We start from the raw sequence: 15898 nt of genomic DNA on the forward strand, positions 1-15898 counted from the left end.
TCGCTGGATAAGACCATTTATCCACTGGAGGTGACAGGATGGGTGACAGGGCAAGAATTGATGCAGATCGCGTGAAGTTTTACTTCCAAAGAACCATTTATCTATCTACAGCAAGCGGGAAGAGCCGTATATCCATGATGGCTGCTAATGGTGAAATCACCGCCATGACAACGAGTTTCGCAGTTTAAAAGGAGTTGTAGTCTGCAGACAGGACCGTCAGACCGAAAGAAAAAAGTGTTGCGTTTTACGTCTGTCCTCGTATTAAGTGTGTGTGTGTGTGTGCATGACTGTATGTTTAAATTCAAAAGTGACCTATGATTACTGCACATTGAAGTGGTATGTTTGAACAGCCTGATGAAACTGAAGAGCCAGAGGTGATGGCAGGAAACCTTACAAAGCTACAGAAACACACACGCACACACACACGCACGCGCAAATACGCACACAAACAGAAGCACGCACACACAAACTCACGAAGCAGCAGGAAAAGCCAATGAATGCCTCAACACACTAAGGGGGGACACTGGGGGGAAGAAAAGCCTGCGCGGCGGGTCGGGAGTACGGCAGAGACGACTTCAAACTCTCGGCACGGCCCCGACCTCACAGCTGCTCTTTGTAGACTTGCAAATTCATTTGAACGACAACTAAACACTGCGTAAAGCGTGACACAAATGGAGAGAAGTACTATGACAAATCAGAAAAAAACAAAACAAAACAAAGAAAAACCCCTCAACACTGAGCAGATACAGCTTAGTCTGGAAAAAATAAACATCTAGAGACAAACTTACAGACAAAATCATTTTAAAAACCCTGTTTATATATATTTATATATATGTATATATATATATTTCAATACAATTATTCAGCTCCCCGATATACGGTATACTGTATATACACACCATTGGGATATCTTATAGAAATAAATCCTAAATTGCAGAGACACTATTCTCTGTAGTTTAGAACGGTTTAGAGACTGAGAGGACTGACTGACAAGATCTAAAGTGTTGCTACTGGAGGCCTCAGAGCAGTTAAAAAGATGGGGACACCGGATGAAAAACAAAAAAAACAAATAGAAATGAATGGGACTCGAGGTGAGGGGGGATGTGGCGGGGGGAGATCATCTGAAAACTGGGAGTTTACTGGGTCCAGGTCCCTGAAAACCAGACTGTACTGGAGGAGGGGGAAAGGTTGAGGAGGGCGGGGGGTTCGGACCGGCCGGTCAGACGTTGTGTCAGGAGTAGAGGGAGGATGTGAATCCGCTGGTGTCTGGGTATTCTGGTCTGAAAGAGACAGAATTGTGAAGGATTATTTATCAGATAGTCTCATAGGTTTTTGAAGCTGATACTGACATTGATATTTAAGAGTTTTTAAAATGCATTTTTGATTAGGAGCTCTTAAAGCTAGAGCGATCAATATGTTCTATGCTAGCAATGAATCAAATCTCTGCTTGCAATGTGAAAGGTGTCGCTTGTAGTGACAAACCCACAGATAATGACTGTCCAGCTCTGCAGCTCCTTTCAGCTCTGTGGAGCTTTTTAACATCCTTCAGCTCATTGTTTTAATTTTCTGGGGCACAAGTTTGTTTTGGTTCATCTGCACCACTGTCGTCCAGCAGCAACACTCAACACTTCAACCAAAAAGCTCTGGAAAAACTCGTTGTGTTGTGCTTCTCCAGCACTGAACAGAAAGTCAGTAATTAGCTAGTGAGCACAGTGGAGCGTTTAGCAGCTAAACAGCCTGATATTTCCCTAAATCAAAGCTAAAAACAGACTAGAAGAGACATTTGCATTAAAAACTTTCTGATAATGTGTCAGTGTTGCAGTTTACATCATGTTCTGTTGCTTTAGAGTTCAGTATTAAAGAACTGAACCAAGATTTAGTAGTCAATGAATGTAGTCAATGAATTTTGATAATCAATTAATCATTCACATAAAATACCAGAAATTCTCTGGTTCCAGCTCCTAAAATGTGCATATTTTCAGTGTTTCTGTGCTTTATATAATTGTAAATGGAATATCTTTAGGTTTTGGTCATTTACTTGAATAAAACAAGCTCTTTAAAGACTTGCAATGTGTACTTTTTCACTTTTCACACTTTTGTAGACTAGAGAACTGATTAGTCCAATATAAGTCCACAGGAATGTGGACTAAGGTGCAATGCAAAATGAAATGTAAATTCCTCTCACCTGATGAGCAGCAGCATTCACGGTCCGACACACCCTCAGTCCTCTAGAGCCACCATCCCTTTCACTGGGTCCTTCACTCTCATCTGACGCACGCAAGACAAACCAATCAACAACGATCACCACGAGAACATGGCAGACAGTTTCACAAAAATGTACTAGAAGAAGTCAGATCTTCAGGAATCTGTCTGGCTCCATCCCCCTAAGCCTTCTTGCTCACCTCATCTAGCTCCTTGCGTGTCTCCTCCTCCATGCGACGAATGTCTTCCATGTTCAAGTCAATCCACTTGTCAATCCAGCAGAACAGCTGACGGTGGAAATTAGTGAACAAGCGCTTCTCTTGCTGTGAGACAACAAAGGAGGATCAAAAGAAAGTCACGCTGTGGAGAATGGAGCAACGGTTTGAAGTGCGAGTGATAAAATCTGTTTGATTATTAGAAATGTTTAATTGCATCCTGCGTTACCCTGTTTATCCACTAGAGGCTGGTGCAGCCCATAGCAGTATAATGTGTGGTACTTTTCCACTGCTACCTCGAGCTAGCAAGATGTGAGACACTGCATGTACTGTATGCATGTGAAGGATATGAGACATTGTGGTCCAAAGGCTTAAACACACACACACACACACACACACACACACACTCATACACTGAATTTCTGTCCAGGAAGGGAAATAACACAAACATTTCCTGCAAGAACAACATGATATTTGTTGTCAACAACGCCCCGCAGGAGCTGACCTTGACCTGTGGCTACCTGGCTGCCATAATGATCATAAAGTGACAAACTGCTATGTACCACAGTCCGAATGGTAAACACACCTTTTGAATGAAGTTCTCCACTTTATTTTGCAGCCCCCACCACTTGAATTTGACAGTGACCAGTTTGTAGGCACACATGTGTGGGCAGTCTTTCTTGTTAGGAAGCTCCTTCTGCAAGTGCACAAATATACATACAAGGATTTTTTTTTAATGTTAACAAAAGTTGCTGGGTAACAAAATATATATAGGCTCAATATTTTCTATGAATATTTAGTTTTTTAATCAGTTACTTCCAAACAATTACATTGGTAGTGTAAACCTTTATTTACTGTATCTACTTATCTATTTGTTTGTCGGCCTAAATCTACATTTACTTAAAACAATACTAGAATATCTGACATTATGATATTTCAACACTGACTAAACATCATAGTTGCTAAGCAACAGGTATGGGTGCAAGTGGTGTTGCACATCAATAATTATTAGTAATGTCGTTGGAGGTCTGTGACTGCCATGTATTTGAGTGGTTTCAGATGTGTCTCAACCAACTGAGACATCTACAACAAGACGATGTACCTTCCAGTCTGGTCCTAGTGGGCCTCGGCCCGTCTTCACTGACTTGTACTTGCAAGGATCTTCCTCTGGCTTGTAGTCCTGGAGAGAGACAAGAAAAACCAGAATGAACAACATGTATGGAGCAACATGGATGACACAGATGGATGTGGAAGCTAAATATGTTCACCTTCGGCTCCACTTGGCTCCTGTCCGCAATATCGATATAGACTACATCCACCTTCTTCCAGGTTTCTGCATCCAAACCGTGTACCTGAAACAGAACCACAGAGCACAGCTAGTTGCTGGCACAAGTCTGTCTCAGATACGAGAACACAAGGCGCAGGATTAACATGTTTTTGGAAGCCCATAAGGGGAAATTTAGAAAATTATTTTTATAATTCTTTTTTGGTCGTTTTGCATTTTCACAGTTTTTACGATCAAATTTATTTATATATAGAAGAACCGTCCCAAAGTAATCATGGCAGCCTATGCTGAAACTAGGGGACTGTTTCTGTCGGTCGTGCACAAGAACTCATAGACCAGTTTTTGATTAGAAGACAAGTAAACAGACTGTAGCTGTGGGAAATGTTGGCACTGCACAGCTAGCAGTGGAGGAAATGGATAATAAACAAAAAACACCCATACAAGGTGCGAGATACAGCATGATTTCAAATCAAGCATGAGCGCTTCTTTTCCACAAGCCATCCCAAAAACAACATAAATGCTCATTACAAATTCCCCTTGTGGCTCGAACACATACATACACCTCATCAGCTCATTACAGTCTTTGAATTACATTTTCAAGGTGTCCCGTGTCAGGTTTGTGCCATGTCTCAATCTTGATCAGGAAGTTGTCTTTCATGTACTCGTTCTGCAGAGAAAAGAGAAATGAACTCGAGTGAGGAAGAGAGAGAGAAGTGGAAAAAAGCATAAAATACAGTTGACACAGGCCAGTCCTCATGCTCTCATCCACACACAGCAGCACAGACACAGAGGAACAGTGTCTGACTATCCCTGCTGCTGCCGTGTGGCTGAAAAAGATCAAATTTCTCTCTCAGCTTTCAGGTTAACTTGCTCCCTCTGTGGCCGTCACTGCGTCCTTTGTGTCAACATACATGAAATGTGCAGGCACGAGAGAAACAAAAATACTTACAGTGATAACTGCAGAGGCAGGTGTGAGACAGCGCAGCAGTGAACAGAGAGAAAGGAAGAAATGCAGTTAAGAAACATATGAGAAATGTGATGTATTAGACAATGTACAGAGGTCACAGGGAATTACAGTTGTGTGTGCAGGTTGTGTCTTTGACTGTCCCGTGTGTTAGTGTGACAGATGGCTGTCAGGCAGCCGGTTGTGTGTGTGTGTGTGATCGCAGCCTGAAAGGCTCGAGTGATTGCGTGGCTCTTCTCACTGGACATGCAGTTAATTATTCAACGACTCCTTCAAGGTGACAGAGACCCAGGGACAGAGAGAGAGAGACAGAGAGAGAGAGAGAGAGAGAGGTACCCAGAGTACAACAATCTCTCCAACAGATCAGCATCTATGTGACCTCTGAGTAACTTGAGTCAAATGTATTCACACATTTTTGAGGATTAAAGTGCAGAAGATTATTTTTAGCATCATTATTTCTTTCAGTTACGAAAAACTTCCTTTTGAATCAACTTTCAGCGACAGTTATGGAAGTCCTGGTTGACTCCAGTTTTATGCTTATTAGGGGACGATATGTTTATTGTGTGCTTTCAGTTGTTACATTGGGTACTAATGCAGCCTCCAGAATTAGTTTGAGGCATTGAGAAATAGCTCACTCTCCAGGTTTGACAGATTGGTTAAATGCAGTGCTGGAGACTGCATCCTGTGAGTCTGTGCTCAGTAAATTAAAAGGTAGTTTGGAAGATGGGACTTCCTCCTGGGACCTTTTTATATAGATCGATGGAGTGTCCGTTTGGATTTCAAGCACAGCCAAAAAATCTCCTGTTTTCATTTTATGGTGGACTGAATCTCTCACTTCTGTATGTGCAGCCTATTTTTATTTATTTAACTCATCTCTTATTTCCTGTATTTTCTCTTGTAATAGTTCAAAACTTACATTATGCTTATTTTTTTAATGCAACACTAAAGCTCATTGAGGCAGGTATGGCAAAAAAAAAGGTTATGGCCATGGGTTTAATTTTAACTGGTGCCATAGCATGAAAATAGTGGGAAAAGAAAACATGTACGCATATGTGTGTCACTGATTGTGCGTGTGTGTGTGTGCTACCTGTGCGACAGTATGGGTATGCGTTCCAGGCTTTCTCGTGGATGTTGAGAGCTGAAGCTGGAGCCAACATTCTGACGAATGACGGCACTTTACTGCAGGAGTGACGAGAGAACAGACCAACGCAAGTTTATTTTAATCAGGAGATATTAGGTACATGGATACAAAGTAGTAAAAAAAAAGATGAGACATTTACCAAAGCAAAACCATTATTTGACCTTGGTTCTCTCTTATCGTGTCTTAAAAAGAATATCCAGAACTTTTGACCTAAAATGAACCATCTCATGGTGTCTTAATACCTAAACATAGTCATTTATTTGCTTTCTAGTTTGGAGAGTCACGTTGCTTGTCTCCTCCATCCAGGTGGGATCCAACAAAGTTAGCATGCTAGCATTAGCATTTAGTTCAAAGCACCAGTAATTATGGTAGATACACTAGCTTGCCATTGTCTTATTTAAACTTGGGACAGAGCCAGGTTTCCCCCTGCTTCCAGTCTTTATGCTAAGCTAAGCTAACATGGCTGCTGATAGTAGCTTCATATTTACCCAACACACATGAGAGTGGCATCAATCTTTTCATCTTACTCTAGGTAAGTAAGCAAATAATTGTATATCAGAATGTCAGAGTGCTCCTTTAAAAAGTTGTTTTCAGCTTGCAAGGCTGCATGGAGTGAAGCAGGCAGAAGACTTTGAAGTGACGGGATAAAAGAGCGGAGCAGAAAAATAAATGAACGGACAGGAGCCAAGAGACGCGGCCTCGAGGGAAAAATGAATGAAGCAGTCTTCCTGGGTGACCACACGAGCGCTTACCTCTGCAAATGGTAAATTTTGTGTGTGTACTGTCCCTTCTCTCCATCTTTCTCATAGGGCTCATTTTTAAGCACCTCCACTCCTTCCCCTCCGCCCGTCTCATTCTTACTGGCCTCAGCCACAGAGTACAGCTGGCCGACCTGGTACTGGAAAAAAAAAAGAGGAAACAAAGCAGGTCGGTCTGAGGTGGAAAGTGTGATTAAAGGGGGGAATAAGGAGCCGCATCCATCAAACCTCCTTTAATGAATGCAAGTCGAAGTGGCCGTGTGTTATCCTGTGGATGAGAGCTTCCAGTCACATCCGTTTCATTTTTTCATGTATATTTCATGGGGGTCATCTGTTTCATTCTTAAGTGGTGGATTAACTGTTTCCTCTGATCCTTTTCCTCATCGCTACCTTCTCATGTCCTCTGAATCCTCATAATCTCTCCCATACACATGTTTGTCTTCTTGTCCTGTCAGCTTTCTTTGTTGCGCCCTGTTTGGTTTCCTCCCTCACAAACTGCACGCTGTCTTTCAACCCTCTCTTTCCCCTATCTTCCTGATCCCGAGCATGCATGTGAGTGTTTAAACACAGGACAATGGCTCCTTTCATTTCTTAATCACCTCTAATCCACCATATAACCTCTGCACAAAGCTGGACCAGAGCGCAGACACACTTACAACATCACAAAAATAGATCAAGTTGTTGTAGTCAGAATTATTAGATTAGAGAGATTACAGTTATTCTTTCTACAACCCTGATTCTAAAAAAAACTTGGGATGTTGTGTAAAACCTAAAAACAAAATGCAATGATTTGCAAATCCCTTTTGACTTATATTAAACTAAATTATACAAAGATAAGCTATTTAATGTTCAAACTCATAAACTTTATTGTTTTTTGTGAACATTCGCTCATTCTGAATTTGATGGCAGCAACATGTTTCAAACAAGTTGGGACAGGAGCAACAAAAGACTGGGAAAGTTGTGGAACGCTCCAAAAACACCTCTTTGGAACGTTCCACAGGTAAACAGGTTGATTGGTAACAGGTGGGTATGAAAGGAGCATCCTGGAAAGACTGAGTCCTACATTCCATAATATCATTAAAAGATTCAGAGAATCTCAAGAAATCTCTGCTCATAAGGGGCAATGCTGAGAACCAACACCGGATGCTCATGACCTTCGATCTCTCAGGCAACACTTTTTTAAAGACTGAAAGATCGTATGAAGGAAGGCTCTGGAACACTTCAGAAAAACATTGCCGATAAACACAGCTCATCACTGTCAAGTTAAGACTACCATGCAAGGCAAAATGCCACATATCCACAACATCCAGAGATGCTTTTGATTTCTCTGGGCCTGAGCTTCTCTGAGATCGACTGATGCAGAATCTTAAAGAGTGCTGTGGTCTGATGAGTCCACTTTTCAGACTGTTTTTGGAAATCATGGACACAGGGTTCTCCGGGCTAAAGAGGAAAAGAACCGTACAGACTGTTACCAGCTCAAAGTTTAAATGTCAGCATCTGACGAGATGGCACAGGGGTGTGTTAGTGCCCGGGGCACGGGTAACGTGCACGTCTGTGAAGGCACCGTTAATGCTGAAAGGTTGCAGGTTTTGGAGCCATATGCTGCCATCCAGACCTGCCTGCAGTCCAGACCTGTCTCCCATTTAAAATGGGTATATATATCTATCAAGCAAAAATAGGAAAGGGGTTGTATTCTATTATTCATTAAAAACAACATTCTTTGAGAATGAGAATATTAGAGGTTACAGGTCTACACACATATAACAACACCCAGTAAACAAGATTTGGATTTACGGAACATGGAAACAAACCAAGCAACGAAGAGAAATGAGTCAGCCAGTTGTTTTAGCGACATTTATGATGTTGAGAAGGCGGCCAAAAAAAGAAGTGTATCAGTGAAGAAGTCACTAATCAGAGGCTGCTCGGTTTAACCATGAGCTTTTGACCTTCTGTGAGCATTTAAAAGGTTACTCCTCCACAGCAACAGCAATGAAAGACAAAAAAGACAAAGACCCAGATAACCTGTGCCAAGCAGATCTAAATAGACTGCTCCCTCAAATCAGCTGTAGACGCCACAACTGCCCACTAAATAAATGGGATGCAGGAACAGCAAAGCCTCCTGGGTAACAGTGTTGGACAAATATAATTCAACCTTGCCTTGTGGGGTGAGTCCATGTCCGGTTATAGCCGAACTTCATTCTTTCACAAAAATAAAACACTGAAAGTGCTTTAGGTTAAAATCAGCTCCTGGGAAGAAGCTAACAGACAGGAAATTCAATTCGGTAAGTTCTCCGGGGGTTTCAACAGCTGGAACAGTCTCATTCAACATGTTCTCCCCAAAACAAAACCTCTGTTCACACAGATTAATCCACAGTTGTCGCTAGTGAAGATTCAGCTGGTGGGCGTTCTGAACGAATCAATTGAATTGTGGGCAAAAAGTGAAAGAACTGAAGGAGTGGAAATCAAATCAAATGCATGGTGGATTGAATCACGACACCCATAAAGGACTGCAAACCTCCATATCCTGTATTTGCTGGCAAGTCAGTGAAGAGCGCTGCTTTGGCGAGTGGGGATGTGGAGGGGGAGACAGAGGAGATGAAGCTCTGGGGGGATGTGATTCACTGACATGAGGGGCACATGTAGTTCCAGAGACACTGGACATTACTCAGCTGTATTCAGGCTTATCATATTGTACTCAAATAATTCTCATGATCTCTGTTTGACTTTCCTCATTAATGCCAGACACAGCAGAGATGCTGATGGAAAGAAATCAGATTTTAAAGCTTTGAAAAGAGGCTGCAAGTATTAGGAAGATGTTGCACGCTGTTCTCCTTTACAGCGTACATGTGACAAATACACGTGTCGGGAAAGAATATCTTAAAAACATATGTCAGCCTGATATTGGCTGCAGACCAGTTATCACTGCTGCTTTACACTCATACTTGAGAGTGTGTAAGAGCAGATTAAGTGCTTGTTGGCTACAGCTGTCAACAAATGTTTATTTATAAGTCAAATGTCTGTAGCAAAACTAGATTACTCTCATGTCAGCGCAAATAATGCATAAATATGAGGTTGACAGCGGGTGGGGGGGGCTCAGAGAGAGTCATGGAAGTAGTTTCAGGTGACTCATTTACAATGCAGGCTTGAATAGAGCAGCAAACTGCAATGGAAATGAGGGTAGCGGGGACACAGAGGGACACAGAGAGAAAAGAGGACGAGGACAGCGAAAGACCACGCTGACTGCGTTGATTCGACGCTCTGTCTGACTCGAAACCCTTTTATCACCACAGCTGTAAAACACCGAGATAGCAACAGTTTTATTTTTAGTTTTTTTCTTGTGAGGTGATCGCGGCTGCACATTTTTCCACTCGCTGAGCGGATGTGTGACAGAGCGTCTTACGTGTGTGTGACACACATGAAAGCCCAAAGGCTGCCCAAAAAAACGAGCAGCTTCAGCGAGGCTGGCAGGCACTTGTGCTTTACTTTGCCAAATACAGTGAACCATAGATTTAGATAACAAAAGCTGAGCCTTAAGCCATTTTAGCTAGCACACACACACAAACATTGAAATATACTGAATTGAGACTTACCTCTTCCACAGAGATTGGAAGAATCACTCGACTGGAAGAGAAGAGAAAAAAGGAGGAAAGTTACTCAAAATCAGAAAAATAACAATGAAAGCAAAACTTTGCTGCGTTAGTTTGCGTGTTGAAGGTACGAAGGCTTGATTTTTTTAAAATGTTGGTGACGTTGGTGGGCTTAACATGTAGATACAGTAAATCCACTCCAGCCAAATACAGTGAACACCACAGGTCATCAAGATCCTGAGAGTATCAATCCTGCAGTAAATTACACACATTATAACATGCCATTAACCGTGCTTTAGTTTGGTAACAATGAACATTGTCTGTGATTTGGATCAGCCTGGAGAAATACTGTGAATGACACACCGACAACGTGAACTGACATCTTTAACCGTTCAGCTCAGCACAGATCTGGACACCAAGCATGCATCTTTTCCACGATGCCGTCTCAGAGGACTCTCCAGATGAGCTGGAAGACGCCAACAGGGATTTGTAATGAGCAGCTATATGAGCTATACAAGCAGTACATGACAATCAAACAGACCTGGTCCTTCAACTAAAATCAGTGTCCCAGATAAGTTTATTTTAGAGGACTTTTACAGAGCAAAGAGAAGGCACATTATCCTTTATTATCAGTAATTATTATTACAGGATAATAAAATCTAAAACGGATTCCAGACCGAACAAAAAAAAAAAAACAACACAGGCTGTTAAGTATGAAATTCACGTATTTCACTGTGACACTGTGACACTGAGTCATCAGGAGAGAATAAATGATCTATTCTTTGCTGCTCTGAGGAGAGGATGAGAATATGCTTCACTGAAGCAGGAAAAACAGCGAGATCAAATACAAAAACTATGATGTGAAGCCTGGATATCGGGCAGTTTCCACTGGAGGTTATCATTTAAATGAGGAGAAAACATTTTTAATAGGCTGTTATTATTATCATTTGTGTATAGAATCCAGACAAGGTGTGGATAAGGTGCAGGATTATCTCCTTTAATTTTTTCATAGAAGTAACAAGCAGCTGTTTATTCTTTGTATAACTCTGCAAAATGTAGCACTATAGAGCTACATCTTTTAACTAGAGGGCCATACAAATACATGTTTTTTTTTCAAATATGAATTATACTAAGATGTAACCACTTGCTACCATAACAGAAAATATTGATTCCATAACTTTATAAAAGTTAATAATATCTACATAGTTTTTAATTTTATTTTTTTTAGGTTTTAAAAGCTTTTATAGTTACAAAAAAATGCTTGAATGTTTCTGCAGGTCAGGTGAACACCAGCACCTCCTAGTGTTCAGAAACTAGACACACACCTGGCCAACAGTGCTTGAGCTGCACCTGAAAGAGTGAAGACTAGTGATGAAAAAGCATGTACACAGTCTATTTGTCTCGGATAAATGAATCTTAACAATAAGATTATTCCTATACAAATAGCATTTTGTGTTTCTGCTGTTTTGTCCGTTGCCATATTTTGTTTGCGTCTAACATTTTTTCTGTTTCTGTGTTTACAAAAGAGTGCTGGGAAATGGAGGTGGCTAAGAAATGGTCACATAAGTCGCACACCACCAACAAAACGATGACATCCGTGCCAGCACACTTTCTGAACGAGCCAAGAACAAATTTGTTTTTGTGCACATTGACTGGGTGGCAGCAGTCCCAGTGAAACTAAAATAAAAGACAATGGTAAACCATACAGCAAGGAGAATAGCATGTTGCACTACACAAACAATAAGAAAGACAAGTGAAGTGACTAAGTCATCCATTATCTGTGCAGTTAACGCTACGATGCATAAGGAAATAAAGCCTACTAATGTTTCATTAATTTAAGAGATGATGAAAGAGTTTTTGTAGCACAATTTAGTAGAAATCATCTACAGTATTTCAATGGGAAATCTATTAAACATATTTATTATTATGATCTGATTATCACTGTTTCACTTTTTAGCGAAGTGATCTAAAAAAAGTAGGTGAGTCCAGTATTTCCACAGACACTTGCCTGAAACTCCTGTGTGTAATGTTATCGAATATCTCATCTAATCTAATGTAATAAACCCTTTCTTGATGCTTGGTATGAAGTACAAGCAGTGAGGAAAGAAAGAAATATAATAAAGTTATGCACCTCAGCTTGATGGAATGTAGAATATAAACACAATTTGCCAAATTTAGATTTATGAGGGAAAAAAAACATCGCTTGTTACAAGTTATTGATGGTGAGATGGAGAGAGCACAAAATTGCACAAGGCTGCAAGTTTATTTCAACTTTAGACATTATTTGGTTTTATTCTTCGGTGATGCTGCACTTCATAGATCTGACCCCAACATGTGAAAAAAGATTAATTCTATACACGCACGCACACACGCTATTTTAGAGCTCCTTTATATCACGTAGATGGGAGCAGCAGCTTTTAAACGCACTGCACTGCTGACAGACAGACTGACACTTGTGCACATGTACAGTAGGCAGCTTTGTTGATTGTTTTGTAACTGTGCGATGTATGCCTAAATTCAGATAATCCCACTCGCCACTGAATGTAATCTGGGTCTGAGTCCCAGCCAGACAGTGGAAGGGAGACCAGATGCTGCAAAGAAGACAGAGACGGTGGAAAAACAACCACATCAGAATATGATTGAATTTACAGTATATTCTCATTTTCTTTGCAATGAAGTGCTGCAGCTATTTATGCCTGTCAGATAAAATATTTATTTCGCTGCTTTTTTTCGATTCTCAAATGTCCCAAAATGAGTCTTTTGTGTAACTAAATATGAATAAATGTTAAAAAGAGCACATTTTAATACTTAGTAGAATTTGGGATTTAGTTAAACAAGGATTAAAGTCACCTTAATGCTTTCTCTCCCTCTCTCTCTCTTCCCCTCTCTCTCTGTAAATCTCCTTGGTCTAAAGGTCTTGACAGGAAGATCAGGTGTCTCTCTGTTGCTACAGAAAACAAACACCTCTCCTCCTCTGCATTGCACGTCTTTTCTGTCTTCTTATCTTCTCCCTTTTTGCGGCCTGTCTCTACCTTTTCGCTGCCTTTCTCCCATTCTCTCCATCACGCTGTAAATTGCAAAGCGGTTCCTGTGTGGCTGCACACCTGCCAAAGCTCACGGAGGTGGAGAAAAAGTGGACCGGGAGTGATTTGGGTCAGTGGTTCAGGTGAGCAGTACAGAAACTGTCTGCACTGCAGGAGGGCACAGATCAATTCACTATCTCTTGACATCCATGATGGTATCTTGGTGTGTGTGTGTGTGTGTAAGCTTCTTCATGTGCCCGTGTGTTGACAGTGCATATGAGTGCATTCAGCATTTAATCGTGACCGATTTAATTAATTTCCAGGGAGACTGCTGAGACCCAGACTCTCCCTAATCACTTCAGATCTTTAGCCATGCCATCACTCTCATCCTGAGCTTTTTTTGTGCTGGACCATTAATTGATTAAATGCATGTGGTGGAGAAATTAAGACAATAATCAACGTTGATAAATGTATTCCTGTTTAAGCCAGCCTCAGATCAGTACGACATAGTGTAATTTTTACAATAAAAGCAATGCTTGTTTTGGTATGTTGAATTGTTGGAAAGTGGGAAGAAAACGAGGTCGATCTGAAACTAAACTGGAACACTAAAAACGTGGAGGAGACCAGACAGATGACTTTTTTTTACAGGTGGGTCACAAGCTCCTCAAGGCAAAATGACACCAGCTAACAGCATGCAAATGAAGGAAGCAGCATCCTGTGTGAAGTGGGCAATCATGACTAGTGTCTGTTTTCTATTATCATCATTATTTGGAGGCCAATATCCTCCCATTTCATCTGCAATCCATCGTCCTCACCCTTATTCTAACCACCAGCTGATTGTGAGTAGGCCTCAGTCACTTATCCTTACAGCACACTGAGGCCTGCGAGAGCAATGTGTTGAAGAACGTGTCAAAAATGCCCAAATCTTTCCCTTTCGCACGCACGATCCTGCTTCACATGCCATCCCGTCCCCTCGGCCCCAGCTGTCACTCTCATTCTCAGAAATGTCTGACTGGTGCGTCAAAACCTCGACATTTGCCTCCTTTCTTTCTTTTTTTTTTTCTCTTTTGTGGCCAAAGCTTTGCAACCGCCTCCCGCACCTGCCCGCTCCCACACCTTCTCCCCCTTGAGCATCCCTCCATCCCTCCCTCAGGCTGCCTCTAGCCTACACCATTCCTCCAGAGGTAAATGCCGGAATGCTCCCGACAGTCGTTTCACCTTCACCGCGCGTCAATAACATGGCCACAGCGGCTTACGGGGATGGACGCTGGCACGGCGCGGCGCGGCTTACACCAGCCATCCCTCAGCACCGCCGCTCCTCTCGAGCATCCGTCATTTTAGCACCAGAGCAAGGGACATTATATCATTGAGAAAGCCTCCCGATTTCACTTGAAGGCTTGTGATGCACAAATGTGAAGGGCACAGCCATGCCTGCGCCGGCTGCTGATGCAACTGCATCGCCTCTCGCTTTATTCGGGGTGATGGAGGCGTCGCATGCATGAAAAATGATGACGGACATGAGAGTCAAGCAGAAACGGGATGTCGACATCACCCTGACCGCACTCTGGTAATTCCACTCTCGGGCGACCAGCCACAATGTCAGCGCTGCAAAACCGAGCGCATAAAGGCGCACACATTCTCCCCTCTCCCGCTTCACACACGCACACACACTCACACACACACAGCTACTTACAATTCCTTTATGAGCATTTTTTGGCGGTGCAGTGTGTCCCAGAGGGGAGCAGCTCAATACAGGTCCAAAAACAGGGTCGATCCCTCCCTCCGATAGTCTCTTCTTTCTCCGCTTGCTTCTCTCCCACCTCTCCCCCTCTATGTCATTCTACCTCCACAGTCGCTTATTTTCTTCAAATTCACTTCCTGATCGGGGCCGCGGCGCGGCGTTGCTGTTGCGCGCAGAGCACCGAGGCCTGTGCAGAGCAGACCACACACAGAAAGAGATGGTTCACCAGCGGGTGGTTTGTGGTGGTGGTGGTGGGTCCATGCAGCCCAGATATAATTACTGAAAGGGCCAAATCCAGCCATCTGATTTCAGTAATAAAGGCTAATTAAATGCACTTCTTGTTGGAAACTGACCGCGACAACAGAAATGTTTATGAAACTGCCTAATTCTGCTGATTTTGGAACAGCTCATTCTGACCCCTTTCTAACCCTCAGCCGGTGAAAATCACCAGGCTCTGGAGCAAAAGTAAAAAGAAAAAGTAAATTGAATTCAGTTTTATTAGGAATAGGGTCAATTATATAGGCATAGTTGAATTTATTTAACCAGAAAAGGGCCTGCTAAAAGTGAAAATAGACCAGGAGTGGCCAAGGGAGCAGGCTACAGAACATACAGGCATAAGAGAGGCTCAAAATGAAGATGATAGAAGCATAATCAGTAAAGACAAAACACATCAGATCAGGGAAATGTCAGATCAGTATGAACAGCAGTAAACATACCAAAACAAGCAGCATTAAAAACAGACACTAAGTGGATTAAGAAAGTACAATAAACACCGACAGAGCATCCACCAGAAATAAATAAACGCTACAGGCCAAGCGAGTGAGTGGACCATCTTTCTTGAGAGTGTGCTACACCCTCTGCGTCATCGCAGTCACGGTGACGTCGGAGCGTGGTTGTTCACCATCAGAGTATATATGGGCATGACACGGGGACCACCACCGCTGGCACAGGCGCGCGGTGCGTCAGCTCTCTAAGCCTTTTA

General features: G+C 42.2%; 1 protein-coding gene across 1 annotated transcript; it reads right to left on the reverse strand.

Annotated features, from left to right (window-relative positions):
- Positions 1-1204: 1204 nt before the first annotated feature.
- On the reverse strand, positions 1205-14885 carry pitpnab (phosphatidylinositol transfer protein, alpha b). Its single transcript, XM_041952414.1, has 12 exons — positions 14869-14885; positions 10156-10186; positions 6560-6705; positions 5754-5845; positions 4652-4659; positions 4295-4369; positions 3686-3769; positions 3520-3597; positions 3004-3114; positions 2403-2525; positions 2186-2268; positions 1205-1280 (listed from the first exon to the last, which is right to left on the reverse strand). The coding sequence occupies exons 1-11, from the start codon at positions 14883-14885 to the stop codon at positions 2221-2223; spliced, it is 813 nt and encodes a 270-aa protein (XP_041808348.1). The 3' UTR covers positions 1205-1280; positions 2186-2220.
- Between the last annotated feature and the right edge of the window lie 1013 nt (positions 14886-15898).

The sequence above is a fragment of the Chelmon rostratus genome, chromosome 14, assembly GCF_017976325.1.
Source record: "Chelmon rostratus isolate fCheRos1 chromosome 14, fCheRos1.pri, whole genome shotgun sequence".
NCBI classification, from domain to species: Eukaryota; Metazoa; Chordata; class Actinopteri; order Chaetodontiformes; family Chaetodontidae; genus Chelmon; species Chelmon rostratus.

Excerpts from the sequence above, each read along its gene's own strand:
- pitpnab (XM_041952414.1), bottom strand. Across the intron at positions 3,770-4,294 it reads ACACGGGACACCTTGAAAAT|GTACACGGTTTGGATGCAGA; the intron begins GTAATTCAAAGA and ends GTTCTGTTTCAG. Across the intron at positions 2,269-2,402 it reads CACGCAAGGAGCTAGATGAG|ATGAGAGTGAAGGACCCAGT; the intron begins GTGAGCAAGAAG and ends TGCGTGCGTCAG.